The sequence below is a fragment of the Tachypleus tridentatus genome, chromosome 1 (assembly GCF_004210375.1).
Source record: "Tachypleus tridentatus isolate NWPU-2018 chromosome 1, ASM421037v1, whole genome shotgun sequence".
Classification (NCBI taxonomy): Eukaryota; Metazoa; Arthropoda; class Merostomata; order Xiphosura; family Limulidae; genus Tachypleus; species Tachypleus tridentatus.
Genome location: NC_134825.1, coordinates 109,909,128 through 109,934,668, shown reverse-complemented (window position 1 = coordinate 109,934,668; position 25,541 = coordinate 109,909,128). Strand labels below are relative to the sequence as shown.

Here is a 25,541-nt window from a genome sequence, read left to right as displayed (position 1 = left end):
ATGGTACTTTTGTTTACTTCTTTAATAACTCCACCACTGATGGTACTTTTGTTTACTTCTTTAATAACTCCACCACTGATGGTACTTTTGTTTACGTTTTTAATAACTCCACCACTGATGGTACTTTTGTTTACTTCTTTAATAACTACACCACTGATGGTACTTTTGTTTACTTCTTTAATAACTCCACCACTGATGGTACTTTTGTTTACGTTTTCAATAACTCCACCACTGATGGTACTTTAGTTTACTTCTTTAATAACTCCACTACTGATGGTACTTTAGTTTACTTCTTTAATAACTACACCACTGATGGTACTTTTGTTTACTTCTTTAATAACTCCACCACTGATGGTACTTTAGTTTACTTCTTTAATAACTCCACCACTGATGGTACTTTAGTGTACTTCTTTAATAACTCCACCACTGACGGTACTTTAGTTTACTTCTTTAATAACTCCACCACTGATGGTACTTTAGTTTACGTTTTTAATAACTCCACCACTGATGGTACCTTTGTTTACTTCTTTAATAACTCCACCACTGATGGTACCTTTGTTTACTTCTTTAATAACTCCACCACTGATGGTACTGTAGTAAATAACTCCACTACTGATGGCACTATCAGCAGATAGCCCGAGGTGGCTTTGCTGTAAGAAAAACGCACACACACCCACTACTGTCGACAGTAATTCTACAGCTAACTTTGGTCTTTCGAGTGCTACAACACCGATGTGTTTATAATATATAATATGAGTAGTATATATGTAATAACACATCGATAATATACAGACTATATATATAGTCTGAAAACATTATACACACACACCTAGACAAAAAGCAAAATCAACCAACAGAAGTAAATATATCTCACGAATCAAAATATAACGAAACCATATAATGCTGCATACCATATATTCCCAACATCAGCAAAAAAATAACCAACATTTGGCAAAAACTAGTAACAAAATATGACATTCCAGGTAATACCAAATTTATTCAAAAACCAGGCACAAAACTGAGGTCTATACAATGTAAAAACTACACTGACAAACACCACACCAACATTATTTATAAAATACAATGTGATTACTGCCACGACTTCTATATTGGAGAAACAAGTAGAAAAACGGAACCAGATTCAAAGAACACAAAAAGTGACCTTCACACGTTTTCGAACACTGCAAGTCAAATAAACACAACATAGCCATAGAAAACACTCAAATACTAAATAAAGAAATAAACATAAACAAACGCAAAATTAAAGAAGCCTTACTTATACAACAACTTAAGCCCAAAATAAACCAATACAAAGGAACACCTTTATACCTATATTAAAAATAATATAATAAAAATAAATAATATAAAATTATATGTTCAAACATCTAAGCCCACCCTCTACATTCCGACACTCAGTTACACAACCCTTTTCAAACATGTGGTCAGCTTCCGGTCAGTTTCCTCTTTCTTTCTTTATGAACCTAACAATGACCGAAGAAGGTCGAAACGTTGTTCACTCCTCTACGTAAAAAGGTTTCTCAACCCAAACGAGCTGTTTTTACATATTTATGTAATATCACATCAAGAATATACAGACTATATATGTGTAATATTACATCGATAATATACAGACTAATATATATGTAATATCACATCGATAATATACAGACTATATATATATGTGATATCACATCAAGAATATACAGACTAATATATATGTAATATCACATTAATAATACACAGACTATATATATTTAATACCACATCAAGAATATGAAGTATATACATATTTAAAGAATCGGATAACCTCATTAGACTGTTGGTTTGATTGCTAACGTTCACCAGTGTGGACATTAGAAGAACTCTGTGTCTATTTGATTTTGAAATAACTATAGTTATATAGAAAAGTAGCAAAATGTTGAACTATATCTTTAATGAAACAGTTATTTACTGGTTCAATATGTACATAGCAAAGATCAATGAACATTGCTGACAAAATTCCGTAAACAGTATTTGAATAACGTATTTTTAGCAGACCTTAATGCTGTAAACGTACAGACGTCTGTAGAACACCTTAAGTTTGGAAAAATGGTTTCTAATCAAGATAGAATCGAGAACGAAAGATTAATGACTTTAATTCTGTAAAGCGTGCGACACTTAGCGGCAAATGTATTAATGCTATGTATGAATGACGAAACACAAGTGTCTGGAAAACAAAGACACAACAACTAAAAGTTTTATAATGTTTATTAATAAAAATACCAGTTTATAGTGGATGTAGCATTTTTGACATACTTTGACAAACCAAACAACTTAGTAGCAGTTGGTAGCAAGTAACACCATAACAATGTTTTATGACAAGTCGACTGTAACAATAACTGCTTGATAGAACGTTTTATTGTGATACTAGTTTCGAAACGTTCCGTTAGTTGGTTTTAGAACAGAGCCACATTGAGTTGGTTATCTGCTGTGTCCACAGTGTGGAATCGAACCCCAGTATTAAGCTGCTTATCTGCTGTGTCCACAGTGTGGAATCGAACCCCAGTATTAAGCTGGTTATCTGCTGTGTCCACAGTGTGGAATCGAACCCCGGTATTGAGTCCGTAAATTTGTCGATGTTCCACCAGAGGACAGAAATTTGCTCTTGGTAACAGTCGATTGTAAGAGTGATGTGAGTAACTAAACATAAGAAAGTGTTAAGTAGAGTGCATTTAATGCACAAAATGTGAGCGAAAGAAAGAAAAACGTGCCAACCACGCTACCACTGTCATGTTCAGTAACGATGAGACCTCTCGTACAATACCAAAACTCTTTCATCAGACAAAAAGTTGATGAGTAATTATTTAGGAAATTATATTCAAGGTGATTTTTTTGTTTCAAATGTGAAAAGGAATAACATTTTTCAATCGAAAAACTGTAAAAAAAAAAAAGGAAAAAACAACCAGAAACAGAACGCGTTATCTGTTGGAAACACAGACGTTTCCGGCGCATGAGAGGGGAAAGAACCCCGCGTTTACGAACTATTTTGTGCCCTTGCACAAAGTCTTGGTTATCACTGTAGTGTGTCTAGAACACAGGTCGCCTACCTCCTGGGAAACCAAGCGAGAGGGGTTCATGAACGATTATAAGTCTTTTTATTTTAGGTGATTACACATTATGTCTCGTCAGTCTGCATAGGTGTATTGTTTTTGTCTAGTAGTTTCTTTGTCTTTGAATCGTAAATTAGATTAAGAGTTGCCGAAGGACATTACAGAGTGCATGTATTTTTATGGTGTTTGGGTCCACTGACATCTGCTAGCTGGTTAAAAGTATCCAGGACAACTAAAGTTCAGGAAATGTTCTGCAGAAAAGAACTTCCATCACTGACAGCAAGAGAAACACAAGTAAAACAATGTCCTTATTCAAAATATATAACTATCTTCGTCAAGAAATTGACTAAGTTCTCTCTTTATGTTATCCACACATAACAAGAACTGAGGAATCATGATATACTGCAGTTTCAAATAAAATAAAGTTCCCAAATACGATATTCCATAATCCAAAGATATATACTTAACCGACCACTGAAAATAATATACATAGGGGAGAAATCTTCAACGAATACAAGTATATGTGTTCCCCTTATGATGGGTTTCTTCTCATCCTTATAGAGTGCATGTTGACACAGGAACAAATCATACAAGCTTCCAGTTGTTTCTCTATGAAACCTTTACCTAAGTAAAAGTCCCCCAGCGGTAAGTCTTCGGATTTACAAAGCTAAAATTAGGGGTTCAACTCCCCTCAATTGACGCAGCAGATAGTCCGTTGTAGCTAAGTAAAAAGGAAAACAATTAGCAATTATTTACGACAATTTAACAGCTGGTTAACCAGAATGTCATAAATTAATAAAAAAAATGATAAAAAACTGCCCCGACTAATGATATATTCTATATTATTTATGGAGAGGTGAAATTAGTAGCAGTTTCAACTAATATTAACTCACTTGTTAATAGTGAATGCGTTAGTTATAAATGTCATTTCAGACATAAAGAAAACATAAATCAGTTGTTATTTTAGCGCAAGGCTCCACTATAGGTTATCTGAGCTTTTCTACCGCGGGGATCGAACCCTGGAAATTGGCGTTATAAGTCCGTGACCCACCGGAGAATACCTTAACCAGTGTTATTCTATAAAATAAAAGCTGTTTTAAAGAAAACTTATATTAGAATGAAGTGGATTATTCAAGAATTGTTGCTGATTACCAATATTAATACATTTTAAACACGATTTATAAGTTACACAATACTTAAACATCATGCGTGTTTGGAATAATTTATTTGTTAAACATTAGGGGATGTTTATCAAATGTAAATTGTGTTTATGGTAATAGCTTTATTACTTCCTACGGTAAATCTTACTTCTGGTTGAAGTGCACCGACGGAAAACAATAAGGTCTTGTTAATTAATCTCAGGGTGGAAAATACTGGTATGGTGGATATAGTTTCAAGTTGTTTGATGTAATGTTTTTGTTTACATGAACTGTTTTGTCACTGAAAAAGTTCAACGGACACGCGACAAGAGGTTGTATCCGTACATGCAAACAAACAGCCCGAATTTAACGCGTACGTAACGTAAGTCTAACTACATACATTGACACACTCGAGCTTGTGTCAGTATTTCAGCACTATGCACAATGTTTGTGCCGATTAAATATATTTGTGATTTTAGCCTTATGTGTTTTAGTGTTTGAATAATGCTTATAAAAGTTTGGTTTTGACTGAAGAGCTTTCAACTTAACGCAACTCGTCTGTTGAAGCGGAAGTAGCGAATCAAAGAATATACAAGGCTCTATGTCATAACTAGCGAATCAAAGAGTATGTAAGACTCCACGTCATAACAAGCGAATCAAAGAGTATATAAGGCTGTACGTCATAACTACCAAATCAAAGAGTATGTAAGGTTCTACGTCGTCTTTTATTCACCGAAATTTATTTTGTTGTAAAGCAGTGAAATTACAAACTTAATGTTCACCAGCTTTATACTGTTTTTTATCAACAAGTAACGGCTGTATTAGTTACGGTAAGATTTTTTACAACAATTTATTATATTCAATTATTTAATTACGGTTTTAACATTTCTATAGCAGCCTCGTTACCTAGTTAAGACCTGAGAGAACGTATTTCGTATTTCGCAAATACGGAAACAATTGTAATAATGGAAAATATTGTCCGTGAGAAAAACGGAAATACATTGCTGGTAGAGCAGTACTTCTGTCCATGAATGAAATAATTTTAACAAGCATCTCAGTTTATAAAGTAAAGATGAAAACAGATGTGTAGTCAGTTTCACGAAGAAGAAAAACATCTTCACGTTTTTTCCTAATTCGTCTAATTATAGCAGACTAGTTGGTCAGCTAGTGTTAAGATTTTAATAATAAGAAATATAAAATCGATTAATCAGTGATTTTAATGCTTAATAGTGAAAGAAAATGCTTTATTAAGGGTATTTGAATTTATTTACGGTTTTAATTATATAACTGCCTTTCAGTAGCCCAGACTTCAAACATGTTGAAAGTTCGCGACTTTACTAAGTCGCGATAGGTTTATAAATAATTTAAACATTATTATAGCGAAACAATTTTGATTGTTTTGGACGTGTAAAGAACTCTAAAGATGAGATAAAAAAGCGTCCCTGCAGTAAGTTAATAAGCACATTGAGACTTGTCACGAATTTTGAATAATAAATAATTAATTGTTATTGGTTTAATATAGTAATATAACATAGAATTACTTATGAACTGTGGATGAATAAGTAAGCCGCTAAATCTGTTGCTTTTACTAATCACGATTAGTTGTGTTTTTTATTTCAGATGCTGTTTAAAAGTAAATTCAAGGAACAAACGACTGTTACTTTGTTACAAGTTAACGAACACAAAGTACCAGATCAAATTAAGTTGTTGAAAAGTTGACCCAAAGCACAAAATAAATATACTCATTGAATATTATGTTTCAACTAGTAGAGACGTGCAAAAGTAATAACAATACCTGCCTGTACTTGTCTCTCTGGTGTAGTGAAAACATTAGGCCTAACATCAGTTAAGTCTTTAATACAATACAACCTATATTTGATAATTAACACTGTAACTTAGGTACGTTTTTTTCCTCTAGCTTAGTTGGGCCTAAACTTTATATTACTCATCACTATCAATAAATATACTTATAATGTCATTCTACGACATAACCTTAGACCTTTTTTTAAATCTTTGATACGTTTTTAATATGTTGTTATATAAAATGTCTTATAAAGTGTATTTACGTCCGCTTTTTCTTTACACGCGTTAAAATAAAGTGCGCGTGCATTTTCAGGACAGACAGAAACTGAATATATTATTAGATTGGTGCGCCTTATTTTAGGTCACAACTTTTCCGTTGTATTCAAGGCACACCTATTATAAGATGGAAAATTGTATTTCACACATTTTGTTTGTTGAGTTTCGTGGGAAGCTACTCGAAGCCTATCTGCGGTAGTCACCCCCTAATTTTGAACTGACTGACTAGAAGGAAGATAGAATAATCAACATCACCCACCACCAACACTTCAACTGTTCTTTATTAAAGTATAGTTATATTGGCTGTACCTTTATAATGCCCTCATGGCTGAAAAAGTGAACGTGTTAGGTAGGGAGCTTCAATCGCACGACCTGTGCGCGAGTGTTGTAGCCACGTGGTCACATATGTGTTACAGTTATTGTATCCAAGGTACTCATTATGTTTCAATTAATTCAAAATTTTAGTGTTAATTTGATATTTTTATCCAAGCCAAGTTATTAAGTAGTTATACTAGTGTTATTTAATGCGGCAACTGTTTTTTCTTTACCGTTTCAAGTACAGGAAAAACGTATGTTACTAATAATCTATTAAAACATAAAATAACAATACTGTTATCAAAACATCACCCTGACTACAGTTTGATTTTTTTCCTTGCAAATTGTGTGATATAAGCTTGTATTAATTCTCAAAACTCTCAAATATTAGTTTTTAATATAGCTTTTTGTTTTAATATATAGACAACAAAGTACATGTCAATAACAGCTAATCGTAACTTGTTGGCTGACCTAATCAAACAAGTAAAAATTGTAGAAGAAAACATTTAAGCCGGATATAAATGTAAACCTGGTATTAACAAAACGTTTTTATTTTTTATCGATTTAATTTTTACAGTACAGTGCACTTCCTAGCCCATATTCAAAGTCACTACATTTACACCCCCGCAAGAGATAGGTACGTCTCTCCCAGACAGTCGCGTGGCCTCAGACAGTTGTATTGATTAACTTCGTGTCTGGCTCGCGGCGCGTTTGTCTCGTGTCACACCTGTGAAGTGCGTGTCTAGGTACGTTGGGAGCTGTTTTCTTCCTGTTATATGTAATCATGGAAAGGTAGGTAGCTTCAGGTATTATTAATATATCGTCTGTTTTTTTTTTATAATGTTACAAAGTTCGGCTTAGTGTGGTAACCTATAAAATAATCGTTTTCCAATCAAGTTGGAAGGAAACGTTTAGAAACTACTATGGGAGATTTATCATTGAAAAACTGATATGCCAAGATGTAAGTAGGCTTAGTGAATTTGTAACCATCCTAAATTGGAAGTTACATAAAAACGTGGCGAGTTTTGATTATAAGTGTCATAACTGTTCGATATGACAGTAATATTTCTGATTATCGTTATCCTATGACAAATAATCTAGTTATTAATTAACTATACCCTTGTTAACAGATGAGTTTATCGTATGACAGATAATCTAGTTATTAATTAACTATACCGTTGTTAACAGATGAGTTTATCGTATGACAGATAGTCTAGTTATTAATTAACTATACCCTTGTTATCAGATGAGTTTATCGTATGACAGATAATCTAGTTATTAATTAACTATACCCTTGTTAACAGATGAGTTTACCTTTTCGAATAAAAACAAACAGTCAACACGGTTATTATATTTCTTAAGAACTAGAGATTACATCTAACGAGTAGTTTTGTTGTCTGGCAGATAACAATTTTACTATGCCCTTCTGATAAATCTTTCAAAAAGATGAGTCATAGAATAAAGGCCATCTTGTTATAACAACAGTAAGTACATAATGTAGTTTTGTTTCTTACAAAACGAGTTATAGTTCCTATCCTAAAATCAGGGATAAATTCAGAAGTCTTGTATTTGTAAATTATTACTATTGGTTCCAATGGTTACTACGTAAAGACGTTACGTTTAGAATTCAGGAAGTAAAGTACTATTCAAAGTGGTTTTTATACAATACCGTTAGGACGTAATATAACCGAACGTAAATAACTGACAGAAATGTGCTACAGAGAAACAAAGGTTAACACTGAAAGTTGTTAGGACACGGTTTCAGATAATATACTTGTATTTACATATTATAATGAAAAACAGGAAAGTGAGACACCTAAACGAAACAAAGTACACGTAATGAAACACTTATCCACTTGAGTTGGAGTCCAAATCAAATGGGGTGAAGCTGGATAGGCCTAATAAATTTAAGTATTGTCAACAAGAATTGAAACATACAATTTGTTTTAACTTAAGGATGGGAGGTACACTGTTCTGGTAGAGTAACATACAGTGACTGCTTCAGTTAGTAGTCCATATTATCATGGTAGAAGTTTCACTTTGTGTACCACTACGTAAACTGTCCAGCCTAAAATTTGATACATATATCATTTGAAAATAAACGCCAGATGTAATTTAAAGTAGTGTAATTTTAAATTTTCAGTTAGGTTAATGAAATCAATTAGCCAGGATCGTATTTATAATTATAAAGAAATAAACGTAGAAGGTTTGATTGAATTTCGTGTTAAACTACTCGAGGGCTATCTGCGCTAACCGTCACTAATTTGGCAGTGTAAGACTAGAGGGAAGGCAGCACCACCCACCGCCAACTCTTGAGCTACTCTTTTACCAACGAATAGTGGAAGTGATCGTCACATTATTGCGTCCCCATGGCTGAAAGGGCGAGCATATTTGGTATGACGAGGAACCCGTGACCCTCAGATTACGAGTCAAGCACCCCAACCTCCTAGCCATGCAGGGTCTGAAATATATGCTGAAGGGGACGTTTTTTGTAGTTAAACTTCTACGTATGTTGCACTGTGTATAACAGAAACTTTCTGAGGTGAAAAGAATTACAGTTCATTCATTTGGAAAGATAAGAAACTTATGATGCTAAAATTCTCGCATATCACAGCTTCAACAATAAACAAGCCGGTAAAAATATATTCGTAACGGAGAACCTGCTGGAAAGTTTATTTATTGGAGGCCACGTTTAGATCTTCAACTGATGAAAGTTAAGTGTGATTCTAAACAAGTGAACGAACCTCATTAAAACCTTTATTTGAGCTCGAGGCGTCTTCTTGAATCGTGTTTTGAATCATATTTATTTGTTTGTTTTTTCCATAAATGTCACGAGCTACGTTCGTTGCATCTGTTCATCTTATCTTTCGTTTTGCTGTTATCAGCTCAACTTGCACACTTACTTTAACCAGATTAAACTAAGAGATGCTATTAGTTTATTAACGTTCTTCATGATTGTTTCAATTCACAAGGATATGTTTTATAGTTGTTTGTTGTTGTTTTTAACAACACCATTAAACGATCTGACTACGATTTTGTTATTTATATCTTGGATGTTAAGTGTATTTTAAAAAAAAGTAGATTCGAACGTCTGGCTCGATATGTTAATTAAAAACAATTAGAGCCGATTTTGTCTTTGTTCTTGAAAAAACATTCATATAAATTCCTATATTTCGTTTTCTATGTTATCTAAACACCTGTGTGATTCAGCTTTCATGTACATTTGCTTGTGGTACTCGCGCAAAGCTACACAAGTGTAATCTAGGCTAGTCTTTCCTGACTGTAAACTGATAGGCTAAAGAGAAGGGAGCTAGCCAGCACGATCCACCGCCACCTGTGTGGATGCTCTAATCCAGTTGGGGAATTTTAACTACCTGAAAGTTCGAAGGATGATTTTGCGGTCACGAGGAACGAATCACAGACCTTCAAATTCACAGTCCACCATATAAACCACAAGGCCATGGCCAGTCCTAAAAGTTGCAAATCAGTGAAAGTTAATAATAACTTAAATTAGTTTGTCAAATATGGATCTCAAATAAGACTATTTTAAGTGTTTTTTTTTATTTGCCACATTTCAAGCCATTACCGAAGAGGCCTTTCGCTCAATACAAAAATTGGTATTGAAGATGTTTGATCAACTAGACATGATTGGAACCAAAAGATGATCCCAAATTCTGCTCTATTAGGCATAGTAACGATCATTTGTTTAGCATGACGTCACAATTTTTACCCGATCAAATGGTAAATGAGCGATTTCTTTAACACTGGCGGAAAAAAACAATTAAAATGTTAGTTATTTAGGTACCCTTATTATGGTAAATTATACAAATACCCTCAAGTTAATGTCACTGACCTAGAAGTTTCAACTCTTTCACATTGACATATATAAAGGAACCCATTAAAATTTTTCTTATTCTAAACAAATACACTGAATGACATATATTTAATTGGGAGAATTTAAAAAAAAGGAATAACATCTTTTGCAAAAAAATGATGGTAAGTGCTGTGGTTTATTAGCAAACTTTCAAACTAGACTTGTAAAATTGTCTTTTCTTTGTGCATTGACAATAAAAACTTCCTTTTTAAACATTAATTGTGGGTTTTAACAGCTTATTGTTAATAGTTTTTTTAGTAACTTTGACAGTAAAGTAATGTATACAGAGATTATTTCCCTTGACAAAAATCAAAGATGGTAAGATTTAATGTTCGTAATAAACTGATGAGTAATATTTACCCGTTTTTGTGAAACGTGTTACATAAAACTATTACAATAAAAATATGTGGCATAATACATTATGTTCTATCCTTCTGTACAAAAGTAAATTCAAAAATAAAAATATATCCTCAGAACCAGTAATTTCAAGATAAATCTAATACTTGTACATTTATAAAACACTATAACGTTATAAGCATGTGAGATTTTTTTGGTTGTGTGAAAGGCTTAAAATTAACCAAACGACTGAAATGAATGTTAAAAACAAACGTAGATCACATATTAATGTTATAATCAATGTTATTTCAAACAATAAAATGTGAAGTAACAACAACAATTTATTTTTATACTGGTAACCAAATAACTAATTTAAAAAATAACAATTTTATTGTTTTATTTTGATTTTTCTTGGCAAACATTTTAAATTAATAAATGTAGAAGTAAAATTAGTTTGTTCCTGTGAAGTAAACTGTGGATCGAGCGATAGAAAGTAATTAGTTTAATGGTTATTTGGATATAGGATGTGAATTATGCGCGAACTTAAGAAAGGGATACTATACTAGGTCTTGACATTTGTATTTTGATAAGAATAACTGCTAACATAGCAGAGACTAATGTTAGCTCTTTTACACTGTTTTTTTTTTATAATTTAAAGTATTGCTTAGTAGAGATGCTTTGATAACAATTACACTGATAACGTAGACTACGAAATTATTTTTTAACATAAGCTTAACATTAGGAGTAACAATTAAAAACAAATTTTTCTAATTTTAACTTTTAATATAGCAGCACAGTGCGCCTTAAAAATAATTATGTAGACTAAATACAGGAGTTTAAGTTCTATAGGAGGCTCATTAGTTCTGTTGGCACATTTTACATTTAAAATTAAGTTTACATCAATTAACCAAAATAAAGACTATTCTTTGCATCAAAATCTTTATTACAAGTGTTAGAATTAATTTTGATAAAAATCTCCAGATTGAACTTCTGTGTTCGATTTCATTTTTATTCAACTTTTCTAAAATAACCTTAATTTCAATGTTAATTTATAGGCCGATAATTTCGATCATGTAAAGATAAGCCATGATGTGACGATTGTACTTGTTTATATCATACGTGGTAATTGTGTGCTAGTACTACAAAATTACACTATATTTCTTGGAGTTAAAATAAATTACTAGCCTGAATTAGAGAAACCAAGAATATAAATTTTTTCTGTATATAAATATTATAAAATGAAAAACTGGTTTTTAAATTCTTCCAATAAATTGTTTAGATGATTTAGCAAAGTATAGGCCTAAGGTCTGACTATTTCAGAATATTAAACTTAGGCCTACTTAAGGCTTAGGCCAATGCATCAAATAACCAACAAAAATTAAGTTACTGACAAACTTACATTACCTTTGATGTCTTCAAAATCATTCTGTACTGACACAGAAGTTAAAATTTTAATACGAATGTTTTCTGTGCGATTTCTGTTGTATTATATTTTAACGCACACTTTTCTCAATTCTATCATCGAATTTGTTCCGAGACTAAGTCCACACTCCGGGTTATAGTGACCTAACCTTTAGATCTAACTTTCGAAATTAATAAGGTGCACTATACTAAGCTATGAATACATAATTTCTTTTTTTAAATACAAATAGTAAAAAGTTTGCAAGAGCATACAAAACACATTTGAAGAAGCTGTGCTTAGTTGTAAGGTGTATGCTTTTCTAATGTTTGAGGTGATTAAATATGGCGCCTAAGACCTGGTGCAATAGTAGTAAGTCGCTCTTGTTACTTAAATTTCGATCAGTGTTCTACAATAATTCACTCAGAAATGCTACTACATATATATATATATATATATGTATTTTTTAAAATTATTGTAATACGCTTTTTTACTTATCATTAAATGCGATATATTACTTATAAACTGTAAACAATTTATGTTGCCTTACTGGAATTTTAAATAAAAAATTAAAGAAATAAATATTAAACGTGTCAGTGTACCCAGTCTCTCTCTAACCTAATAATTTCCCTTGGTATAAGAAGCTGCAACCGATTTTACGAATAACTTTCTGTTTACTTAACACAATTCTTTTAAATATAAAGTAAAAGATAAATTGAATAAAATATTCTTTGTTCACCATATCCAGCATTTTGCTTTTGCGCTAGTTCTTTGTAAGACTTTCACAAAATATCAATGTTGACATTCGTAAGTATCGAGTCTTTGATTTAAACTTTAAATATTTCGATTTACTGTAAAATATAAGTAAGTGTATATGATTTGAGTTTAAGGATGATGTTCTTTATTAAAGAAGCATTTAAGATTTATACGGTTTGTAACAGCAGTGATTTAGATTGTGACAATAAAGCTATTGGTAACATTTGTTAGAAGTAGCATAGAATGTCACTTTGAACGTCTTAACCCTTAAAAAAAAAGACAGGGCAGATAAATTATAAACGAAAACCAAACTTGATGTTTTGTTGTTAATTGGTTCGAAAGAGATGTTTTTGTGTTTTGCAAACTACACTTTGGAGTCAATGCAGGGTTCTACATCAGTTCTGAATGGTTGATCAGGAAGAGAGATCCCAAGGAAAAGATAATAACTTTTTTTTAATCGTGATTCATGACTGACTCGAGAACGTTGAATGAATTGTTTTTCTATTTTTCCAGACTGAAAGATGAGTTTAGAAATATTCGATACCACAGCTATGAGAATTTCCCTCCACTTAGAAGACATCTTAAACCCCAAATTTAAATCTTCAGGAGGACCTGATTACGCCAAATAACCTGTTTTCAACAGACAATTTCTTGTTAGAACTTCACACAACCGTCTTACTCAAATGGGCCGGGCGCGATTTAACAGTTAGTATGTCAGATTGTGAACTCAGGGGTGTATTACTTGTGATTTATTGTTGTAAAACTGTATTCTTTACTTCTGGGCTATGGGTGCGTTATTAGAGCGACGGTCAAATCCTTTTATTTGGTTAGAGTAACCCAATAATTGAGGAAATTGCTGTCGACTATTTACCTTCCCCTTGGTATGTCGGTTCAAAATTAAGGTCGATTTGCACAAATAGCTCATGAGACGCTTGTGCTATATTGAAGTAAACGGTTCAATCCTGTACTGCTGGTCTTGAAAGAAATTACGCATTCTTTCTCTGATTAACGAATTTAAACTGCTGTTGTTTTTATATTAGTTTACTACGTTCATACTTCTCTATACGTGCCGATTTTACTTATAGTCATCGACACCAGGGCCTAGTGTGGTGTTTATAGTTTGTTTGTTTGTTTTGGAATTTCGTACAAAGCTACTCGAGGGCTATCTGTGCTAGCCGTACCTAATTTAGCAGTGTAAGACTAGAGGGAAGGCAGCTAGTCATCACCACCCACCGCCAACTCTTGGGCTACTCTTTTACCAACGAAAAGTGGGATTGACCGTCACATTATAACGCCCCCACGGCTGGGAGGGCGAGCATGTTTGGCGCGACTCGGGCGCGAACCCGCGACCCTCAGATTACGAAGCGCACGCCTTAACGCGCTAGGCCATGCCAGGCCCCGGTGTTTATGGCATTGACCCAACGGTGTGTGGCTTCTCGGATTCGAAATCGTTCATTGAAAATGCTCGACTTTTTAGCTGTCGGGAGGCTATGATGTAATGGCCAATTCTAATATTAATTGGTAAAGATTAGCTCAATAGTTGGCTGTATTTGTTGTTGACTAGCAGTCTTCTCTTTAATTGATCTTTTCAAAATTAGGGATGGCTATTGCAGATAGTCCTCGAGTAGCCCAGCGCATTATTAAATAAATAAACATTCAACTCCATACTAATATTAAAATCTATAGGAAAGTCATCCAAGTAATTTGAACATTCTTCTGACAGTGTTCCCTCCCAAGCTCAATAGTTCCTTTGTTTTTCACGTTCCTACCTACGTCTCCCGTGTCTTCTCGTTTTGCCCAGTTCGAGGTGAAAAGAATCCTTTCTTTCTGAGACCCCTTGGTTGGTTTCAACGTATAAACGCTTACCAACATTCAGTAGCTGTTGATTTCCAATCCATGGTTTCTGCCTTCTTGGTTTTGTAGCTATGAAATACTGTGAACGGATTAATTTTTTCCTAAGAAGGAGGGCCTGGCATGGCCTAGCGCGTTAAGGCGTGCGCTTCGTAATCTGAGGGTCGCGGGTTCGCGCTCGAGTCGCGCCAAACATGCTCGCCCTCCCAGCCGTGGGGGCGTTATAATGTGACGGTCAATCCCACTATTCGTTGGTAAAAGAGTAGCCCAAGAGTTGGCGGTGGGTGGTGATGACTAGCTGCCTTCCCTCTAGTCTTACACTGCTAAATTAGGGACGGCTAGCACAGATAGCCCTCGAGTAGCTTTGTGCGAATTTCCAAAAACCAAACCAAACCAAACCTAAGAAGGAACAGGATATTGTGTAAAGTTTGTTTGTTTGTTTTTCGAATTTCGTGAAAAGTTACACTAGGTCCATCCGTGCTAACCGTCCTTAATTTAGTAGTGTAAGACTAAAGGGAAGGCAGCTAATTATCACTACCCACCGCCAACTCTTTGGCTACTCTTTTACCAAGGAATAGTGGGATTAACTGTAAATTATAACGCCCCAAAGACTGAAAGGGCGAGCATATGTTAAGGACACCTGGCCATGTCGGGCCCAATTGCGTTAAGCCTAGTTTACATGTTTACACACACCTTTTAGTACTTGTAACACCTTCTCACGGTTAGACGCTGGGAACTGCCATCCTGGATGATGATAAGGCTATTGTGAAGTGCACATTCAACGATTTTCATGACGGTTTTCTTTTGTGATAAGTGAGTTGTTTATGCAGTCGGTTGCTTGTAAGAATTCTGCTCTAATCAGTGATGCACGATACTTCTATACATCCATTTAAAAACACCAGTTCTTTTCGAAGTTTCAGGAGGTATCAGTCACACCCTGTCATATTGATAATCGGAGTTACCACTCATGTGCTTATTACAGGAGTGGACAGTTTCGGCTTATGAGGTTGCAAGATTTTCTACATCAATTCTATTATTCTCTTGAAGTAGCGAACAAAATGAAGATTCTTCGTTCAGCGGTACCAGGGTGTGTCCTTCATTCAAAAAGATGGGTTATTACCGTAGTGTACGTGATCTCTGACAAAAAAACTTTCTCCCTTTTAATAAGAAGAGTGGGTATTAGTGTTGTTTTTTTCAAGAACGTTTTTAACCTTGCACTACGACACATTCGTGCTATAAAGGACCGTAGTTTGAGATGAGGTGTAACTAGGGTCATCCTTGTAATGCGTCAGGCATTTCTCAAAAATATTTGACCAAGCGAAATGGCTGAACTTCTCTTCAATGTCGTGTAGCGTGGTCGTGAATTTAAAAATATGGCGTTTGTATCGGTCTTTGTAGGCCGAATGTTAAAAAAAAAGTTATAGTGTTGCAAAAATTTTGCTGGGATATAACCAGTATCTACGTGCTTATTGATTTGTATGTTTGTATGTAGTTAAGCACAATAGGCTATATGTGACATCACCCTTCTGGTTTTTAGTGTTATAAGCCTTCAGAATTGTCACTGGGGGATTATCTGAGGAAAGTGTCATAATATGATTAATTAATTGTATATCATGGGCATAAACATGAAAAAAATACTGTACAGTGATATGCAAAGGATTTTTATGTTTGTTTAATTTCTTATAAAATTCTAAGAGGGCTCTCTGCGCTAGTTCATAATTTTGAAGTGATATACTACATGGAATGCAGTTAGTCAGCACCGCCAACTATTGGGCTGCCCTTTATCAACGAATAGTGAGATTGATCGATTCATCATACCGCTCCTAAGGCGGACATGTTTGATTCTTCAGGTCGCGAGTCGTGTGCTCTAACTACCAGACCATGCAAGGCAAGGAGAATTGTAGGTAAAAATAATAAATGATAAAGAAAAAGCACCCGAATGTAGAAAGAGTGACGTTGGTCTGTATTGTTTATTGTTGTTTACAGAATACTATATATTTCTCTGGTAATGATGATGACAAAAAACTGTCAGGTTCCATGGAATTCTTAGAAAACTGCTCAGATCATTGGAATATCCACGTCATTAGCACATGTACTTGAAATGACGAATCATGAGCCGAACACAGCTGTTTTATCCAATCAGAAAAGCAAAGGCAGTTGGCAGTTTGAATATTGTCGAGAAAAACCAAAACAAACACTCGCAAAACACTTTGGAGAAACAAAGCTGTGTTGTTATGTCAACACTTGACACCAGGGGATCTGGGAATATATTCCCGCTCAACTCCCTCTGCCGTTCGGTGGGTTGAACTAATGAAAACAATAGTAACAATATTGCCTTGCTTTGATGTGCCTCTCAGTGGCATGTTGGTATGTCTGCGAACTTACAACACTAGAAACTGAGTTTCGATATCCGTGGTGGACAGAATAGAGATCGCTCATTGTGTGGCTTTGTGCTTCACCTCAAAATAAACGAAAATTCTTTGAGTGATAAAGAAACGAAGTTCAGGGGAAAAACAAGCGAGCTAGCCGCCTTTCCTCTAGTATTACACTGATAAATTAGGGACGGCTAGTGCAGATCGGTCTCGTGTAACTTTGCGCAAAATTAAAAAAAACAATCCAAACGGTGATGTGGGGTGTCGTGATAGTGTCACCAAACAAAGAATAGTTTACACCAATAAGAATAAAGAATATTGCACGTGGCAACAGCGATGTGCAAAATTAATGTAAGGGGGTTAGGGTATCATTAGGGTGAAAAATAAAAAAACGTTTAGGAACCGCCGTGCGAGTTTGTGGGTTAATGTTTGATATATTACGAATTTGCTTTTATTACCATTCTCTACCGCTAGGGTACAAATATATCGCATTACGTTTGTTTGTTTTTTTCAATTTCGCACAAAGCTACTCGAGGGCTATCTGTGCTAGCCGTCCCTAATTTAGCAGTGTAAGACTAGAGGGAAGGCAGCTAGTCATCACCACCCACCGCCAACTCTTGGGCTTCTCTTTTACCAACGAATAGTGGGATTGATCGTAACATTATGACGCTCCCACGGCTGTAAGGGCGAGCATGTTTGGTGCGACCAGAATTCGAACCCGCGACCCTCACATTACGAGTCGAACGCCTTTAACACGCTTGGCCATGCTGGGCCTATCGCATTACGTAATTTCATGTTTTTGCCTATTATAACACACGGTTAAAGAACTGATCCGAAAAATACTGGATGAAATCATTCATTCTGTATGTAAAATACATATTGAGTCCCAGTATATGTGTGTCTGATTCACTTATTACCGAAAGTCTGTCCTGTACTAAACAAAGCGTATTCCCCTTGTTAGTTTGGTGTAGAAAATAAATTTAACGATAGGATTATATAGACCTAATCCCTGCAATTACTCTTAGGCTTAAATATTTCGAAAACAATTAAATTGGCGTTGTATGTTTTGTCTTAGACTTTCCGAGAAAGGCCCGGCATGGCCAGGTGATTAAGGTACTCGACTCGTAGTCTGAGGGTCGCGGATTCGAATACCTGTCACACCAAACATGCTCGCCATTTCAGCCGTAGGGGCATTATAATGTGACGGTCAATCCCACTAGTCATTGGTAAAAGAGTATCCCAAGAGTTGGCGATGGGTGGTGATGACTAGCTGCCTTCCCTCTCGTCTTACACTGCTAAATTAGGGACGGCTAGGGCAAATAGCCCTCGTGTAGCTTTGCACGAAATTCAAAACAAACAAACAAAAGTTTCCGAGAAAAATGCACAACAGCTATATACCTACATACACATAACCATCCGTAGATGATAGGCTAGAGGGAAAACAATTAGTGAACTGATAGAACAATGGAAGTACACTGTTACTCTTGTATTACACTCATGGTCTCAAATTGTGGATCGCGTTTTTACGGAACAGGACGCGAATTACGAGACCCCGGGTTCGTAACTCAAGCTCGCCAGCTTCAGAACTGGCACTGCTTATCACGCATACTCTGTTAGAGGAGGTAATTCATTATTATAATATCACAATAAACCAGCTTTTCGGTTGTTACCTGAACCCTTAGCAAGTTAGAAACTGCGTCCACCTCCGGCAAATTATAACAGTAAAATTCGGGGCTCGATTCCGTAGCACTGATAGGTCGTTGTTCTGGTGTATTTTTCCTCTTTGAAACAACAAACAAACAAATATAAGCTTGTTTTTGAATTTCGCGTAAAGCTACTCGAGGGCTATCTACGTTCAAACAAATATAAACCGGCACAAGCTATTACAATTAAAGTTAATAACTGTCAAAGTGAACATGGAACTTGTGGCGATCTAGATGGCCTGTTGGTTAGAGGTCACCGAACATACTCTTCCTTTATGTTGTGTCATAACGTGACGGTCAATCTCACTGAGTGGGTAAAGAGAAATGATGATGAACAGTATTAATGCCATCTTCACTCTAGTCTACGTACTTACAACGATAAAATCAGGGGTTCGACTCCCCTCGGTGGACTCAGCAGATAGCCTGATATGGCTTTGCTATAAGGAAAACACACACTCTAGTCTATCGTATGAAAATTAGGTGAGGTTAGCACTTGAAATCCTTCGCGACACTTTCGACAAAAACAAAGAGACTATCTACTTATTATATTTCTTTATATTCTGCGATTGCAATCATTAGCTCGAATTATTTTACGACAACCCTTGGTCGAGTACAAGTCTTCGAAAACGAAATGTTTAAACTCACGCAGGTCTAGACTTGTGTTAGACGAGTGTTATTGTTTGATGAATAGAAATGATAAACCAGAATTGAAACGTGTTTATATTTTCCAGTTCTGCAGTATTTCCTCGCACACCAATATTTTTGTGAACCGCTTGTTGAAACGTTTCGTGTTTGTCGCTGCTTGTCTACAACTTGGAATAAGCCACAAAACATTGCCAAAACGGTCCACTCACTGAAAACCATGGAGTTGTAATTATTATAAAATCAAGTGTGATAAACACATGTTCGTTCTTTCTTTCTTGCAACAGGCTGCAAAAAAAAAAACAACAAAAAAAAAACGAACAACATGTTGCTAAAATAAAAATTAAAGCTATTATATTAGATAATTGACTGTTTGTTTACGTGTATGTGTATATATTTTCTTACAGCAAAGCCACATCGAGCTATCTGCTGAGTCCACCGAGGGGAATCGAACCTCTGATTTTAGCGTTGTAAATCCATAGACTTACCGCTGCACCAACGAGGGACCTGTTTGTTTGTAACATAGCACATAGCATCATGACAAGCTCTATGTTCTCTTACTGTTATTCTAATTACGTTTCAAAATTAATCGTTTGGTATTTATTACCCTGTGATGATGGTTGTGTAATATTTATTTACTTTTTCTATGCTTAACAGAAATGAGGAAATTGCACAGTTTACTACTTTCGTGAGGATTTTGTATTCTTACTAATTTTATGTATTGTGAGTGTTATATGTATTTTTACTCGGATTTCGTTTCTCATCAAAGTGGTAGGTATGATACATACCTAGCATAGAAGTTTTACCAGCAGTTTGTTACGACGTTTGACCATCTTGTCTGTGATTTGTCTGCCTGCATCACTAATATTGTCTTTCCAAATTCTTAGATTTGATCAACTAACTGATACCTGGCAAGAGAAGTGAAATACAATCTCTCTATGTTGTTATTGCTAATTTATGTTACTTCGTGTGTAATGTTTTTGACAAAATAAATAGACAACTTGCAGCGGCCCACTATGGCAGGTGGTTAAGACACTTGACTCGTAATCTGAAGGTCGCGGTTTCGAATCCCCGTCACACCAAACATGATCGTTCTTTCAGCCGTGAGAACGTTATAATGTAACGGTCAATACCACTATTCGTTGGTAAAACAGTCGTCCAAGAGTTGGCGGTGGATGGTGATGACTACTAGCCTTTCGCCTAGTCTTACACTGCCAAATTACGGAGGGCTAGCGCAGATGGCCTTCGTGAAGCTTTGCGCGAAATTTAAAACAAACAAACAACATGCAGTGTTTGTGTGTGTGTTTTCTTATAGCAAAGGCACCTCTAGCTACCTGCTGATTCCACCGAGACAACATGAAACACTCAGACCTCATCTTCATGTATTGAATCATTAATTTTTACCAAAATTGTTTATTATAAATAATATATTTTTTCTCCACAATAAATATTTATAATGTTTGCCCATATGTCGTGAATATCGTATGGTATCAGACGATGTATCTAAACAATCGTATCATGATTTCACGAGACGAGACTAGTATCGCATTGTTGTAACGTCATAACAATATGATTTTCAGTAGTATTATCCAGGCTTTATTTTTCCCCTAATGAATATCACTTATTATATAGTTATCGTTTCCTGCTACAAGAGTTGTTTGTAAATTATTATTACCACTAGACACTACTGCTGTAGTTTATGTCGAACCTGTTATTGAGAACGTTACAGGACAAAAACATTTCCAAAACGATTGTTTTATTTGAGTGAGGAGATGGATAAATCATGCACCTTGCTTTCCATGTATCTAGGCATGGCACGGCCAGGTGGTTAGGGCACTCGAGAGTTGCAGGTTTTAATTTCCGTCACAACCAAACATGCTCGCCCTTTCAGGCCAGGTGCGTAGATCCTGAGGGGATGAGGGATATACATCCTTCCTTCATTTTAGGTGAGGGGTATGGTGTATACAATCATCCCCCCCTACAATTTGGTCTGTTGAATTGTTTTATTGCATCACAGGCCTACAAACTGTGTGTTTGTTCTTGTGATTCTCGTGTTCTAACCAATCGAATCACATAATTAGGTCTATATGTAGGCTTTTTCAGTAGCCGAAATGTACATCTTTAATATAGGCGTGCTTCTAAGCTTTTCGATCTAAGCGATAGTTCGTAAGTATCAGTCAGTAGGCTTAAGTATACATGTAAGTATCGTGGCAACAAGATTACTCTGTGACTGCATGTTTACAGCTTTCAGGTTCACGTAATCAGAGATTACCAATTTATAAATTGAACAGTCCACATAAGTGGTTGCAAAAATCATTCCCCCATCGGGTGTAAAAGATCTACGCCCCTGCTTTCAGCCGTGGGGTCAATTTTTCGTTGGCGATGACTAGCTTCCTTCCCTCTAGTCTTACATTGCAAAATTAGGGACGGTTAGCACAGATAGCCCTCGTGTAGCTTTGCGCGAAATTCAAAAACAAGCGAACCATGTCTCCATGTGGCAGTCTGGAAAAGTGCCACAACACCCACGATAGCAGCCACGAACATACAACCGCAACTAAATAGAATAAGTGAATACTGTCAAAAATATAGAATAAAAATAAACACAGCAAAAACACAACTCGTAGTCTTTACGAAATCCACAAAACACAAAAACCAACAGCCAGAACTATATATGAATGGCGCTCTACTCCAGATTGCCCCATCGGCAAAATTTTTAGGTCTGACCTATGATTCAAAACTAACTTGGATCAATCATGTGAACGAAATTAAAAATAAAGTCTAACTGGTAAAAACAGTGGAGCATCTACAGATAACATACTAAAAATCTATAAAACATATATTAGACCTGTAATAGACTATGCAGCTCCAGCATGGATAACTGTAAGCAATAAAATAATTAAAACCAAACTACAAACAATCCAAAACACACTCCTCACAACTGCATACAGAGTTCCAAGAACAATATCATCTCAATTCATTCACAAATACTCGAACATACCAACCATACCAGATAGACTACTACATATTACAATTATGTACTTTAATAAGAATTGGATGAAAAACAAATTACTATGCGAACTAAACAGGTACCTCATACATGATGAAGCTAGTTCTAAATATCTCTCACCAGTTAACTTATATTTCAAATATAAAAATAAATAAAGAAGAAGAAGAAAAAAATATAAAAACTTTAAATAATACTAAAAAAATATAAACTTTAAATAAAAATTTTAAAAAATAAATATTTATAGTTTATTTATTTATGTATTAAAAAAAATGCCACAAGCAAACTTGACATTCTGCTAATAGAATAAAAACTATACGAGCCAAAATACATGGACATTGCCCTGATAAGGACCAAATAAAATTCAGTTCACAGTCATAAATATCAATCAGCCAAGAATATAAGTACGGGGAGGAGGAAGAGGTCATAGAGAACCTGACCCTCCAGGGTATGAACTTTTATTACCCAAACACCGACGACATTCATTCTTGTTTGACTGTTTGTTTGTTTTTGAATTTCGCACAAAGCTACTCGAGGGCTATCAGTGCTAGCCGTCCCTAATTTAGCAGTGTAAGACTAGAGGGAAGGCAGCTAGTCATCACCACCCACCGCCAACTCTTGAGCTACTCTTCTACCAACGAATAGTAGGATTGATCGTCACATTATAACGCCCCCACGGCTGAAAGTGCGAGCATGTTTGGAGCGACGGGGATGCGAATCCGCGACCCTCAGATTACGAGTCGCACGCCTTAACACGCTTGGCACTCTATGTTTGAGCATTTAAAATAATTTAAAAAATATTTATTTCTTATACTTTGTTCTGACATATATTTTGATTTTTCATTAGCTGTATTTAAATTTCAGAATGCCTACTTTAATATTCCTAAAAAGTTTGATTGGGACTTAATGTGAAGGTGTGTTATAATTTTTACCACCGCAATTTTTGTCTTACATATTCGATTTATTTGTTTCCGAACACTAGAGGGCGTGATTACTAATACTACTCTACTCTGCGGTTGGGTTTACTGCTCTAGACAGGTGAGATAAGTCTGTATCGTAATGTCGTTGTCAAAGTAAAACTTAGAAGAAAGTCGATTGGATTACTTACACGAATTAATTTTCGTTAGAGTTGAAGCTTTATATTTTAACTCATGTGCAAAGGTAAATGTTACTTTTTATTTTTATATTTTTAATTTATTTACGGAGATCCAACATTTTTAGTTCGCCATAAATTTACCGGCGCCAACACTAGTGAAGAAACGTCAAGCGAGAAGGACCGATGTTTGTCGGTCGACCGCTTCAGACAATCCGGCAGCTCAACCCAGAAGTCAGGAAACTTTTTTCTTCGTTCTGTTTGTGTCCCTGGTAGTTAAAATACTGAAGCGAAGCTTAATTTTTTTTTTTCAATACGTGTATTAGTATTTTGTGGTATGATATACTTGAGGTAAGATGTTATATAGAAAAGCATTGTAATGTAAGTTATTACGAAAGTAATGAATAAGTTACGTGATAAACCCCATAAAAAATCAACCTACCGAACTAACATAATAAATATATATCGTCTAATGTGGTTTTAAATTTGAATTTAAAATCCAGCTTTATAAATCCAAGTATAAAAAGTGGTGTTTTACCTCGAGAGTACACACACACACACATACATAAATATTGAAATTGGAAGGTTTAACGTGAGTTTCAAACATTATTAGCACGTGTCTTTAACACTAATTTGTAATATACATTTTTATTTATTAGCTATAGATTCTCAGTGTATAAAATATTTCAAGGTTAGGTCTAATCACTTAAGTCCTTCGGTAGGGAATGGGTGAACCTTCGGATTTATGACTCTACAATCAGGGGTTCGTGATCCGTGATGACGAGAAAACCCACTTGTAGAGAAAAATATATATAGGTTCACGAGGAGCGAAGAATGTTTCGACCTTCTTCGAAACATTCTTCGCTCCTCTACATAGAGTTTTCTCAACCTATACCAGCTGTTTTTACATATATATTAATCAGGGGTTCGAATCCTCTTGGTGGACACGGCAGATAACCCAATGTGGCTTTTCTATGAGAAAACATGCTAATTACTTAAATGAATGTAAGAGGAAATTATGCTTTTGAACTGTAGAGTAATTTACAGTTAAGATAATTGTTGAACTGGGGATATCAGTGAAGAGGGCGTATCGGTCTCTCTATGAAGACATCTTTTTTAAATTATGTTTTTATTGTTATTTTTTGTTCTGTTGTCACTTGAACTCATTCTACCACTTTTAATTACACACTGACTAACGTTTTAACTACAACTGGTAGGTTTCTTTGTTTTGGAATTTCGCGCAAAGCTACACGAGGGCTATCTGCGCTAGCCGTCCCTAATTTACTAGTTTAAGATTAGAGGGAAAGCAGCTAGTCATCACCACCAACCACTAACTCTTGGGCTACTCTTTTACCAACTAATAGTAGGATTGACCGTAACATTATAACGCCCCCACGGCTGAAACGGTGAGCATGTTTGGTGCGACAGGGATTGGAACCTGTGATCCTCAAATTACGAGTCGAACGCCACTTGACCGTGCCGGGCTCATAACTGGTAGGACTTAACCACGTATTTTACTGAATATATTTTGTTTACTTACAATTCTTCAATTTTGTTTATATTTAGTTATTGTAACAACTCTTCTGCAGTAATGATTTGACTGTTTAAAATAACCCATTTATTTCATTATTTTGGTTTGTCTCTCATTAATGTAAGAAAGACTCTCCATTGAGTCAGTGAATATTTATGATGTTATAAAAACACGTAGGTTAAATAAAAACTATACAATCTGAGCGTTTTTGAAAGGTGGACCTCTTTACTTTAGGGGCAAGCCGGGGATAAGAAAGGACCATCTTTCGAAAACGTTCGGGTTATTATTCATTGCACTGAATATTCAGTAAGTTCTAAACACGAGATTCAAATCTACCTCAGACATTCAGTCAGTTATT

The 25,541-nt window shown here is 35.3% G+C and overlaps 1 protein-coding gene across 21 annotated transcripts in view; it reads left to right on the top strand.

Annotated features, from left to right (window-relative positions):
* LOC143258032 (low-density lipoprotein receptor class A domain-containing protein 4-like) overlaps positions 1-25,541 on the top strand; it is a 112,506-nt gene that overhangs the window by 79,020 nt on the left and 7,945 nt on the right. For 7 of the 21 annotated variants that reach the window (XM_076517114.1, XM_076517130.1, XM_076517120.1 and 4 more), the window contains one exon: positions 7,200-7,414. The exons of 7 other annotated variants lie outside the window; for them this stretch is intronic. Coding sequence is in view for 2 of the 14 variants with exons in the window: in XM_076517067.1 (XP_076373182.1) it covers positions 23,711-23,720 (10 nt within the window). In the remaining 12 variants the exon portion in view is untranslated. Of the gene's footprint in view, positions 1-4,924; positions 5,059-7,199; positions 7,415-23,495; positions 23,721-23,786; positions 24,004-25,541 lie in introns of those variants that run through there. 7 more of the 21 variants (XM_076517138.1, XM_076517110.1, XM_076517160.1 and 4 more) reach the window with 7 other exon arrangements.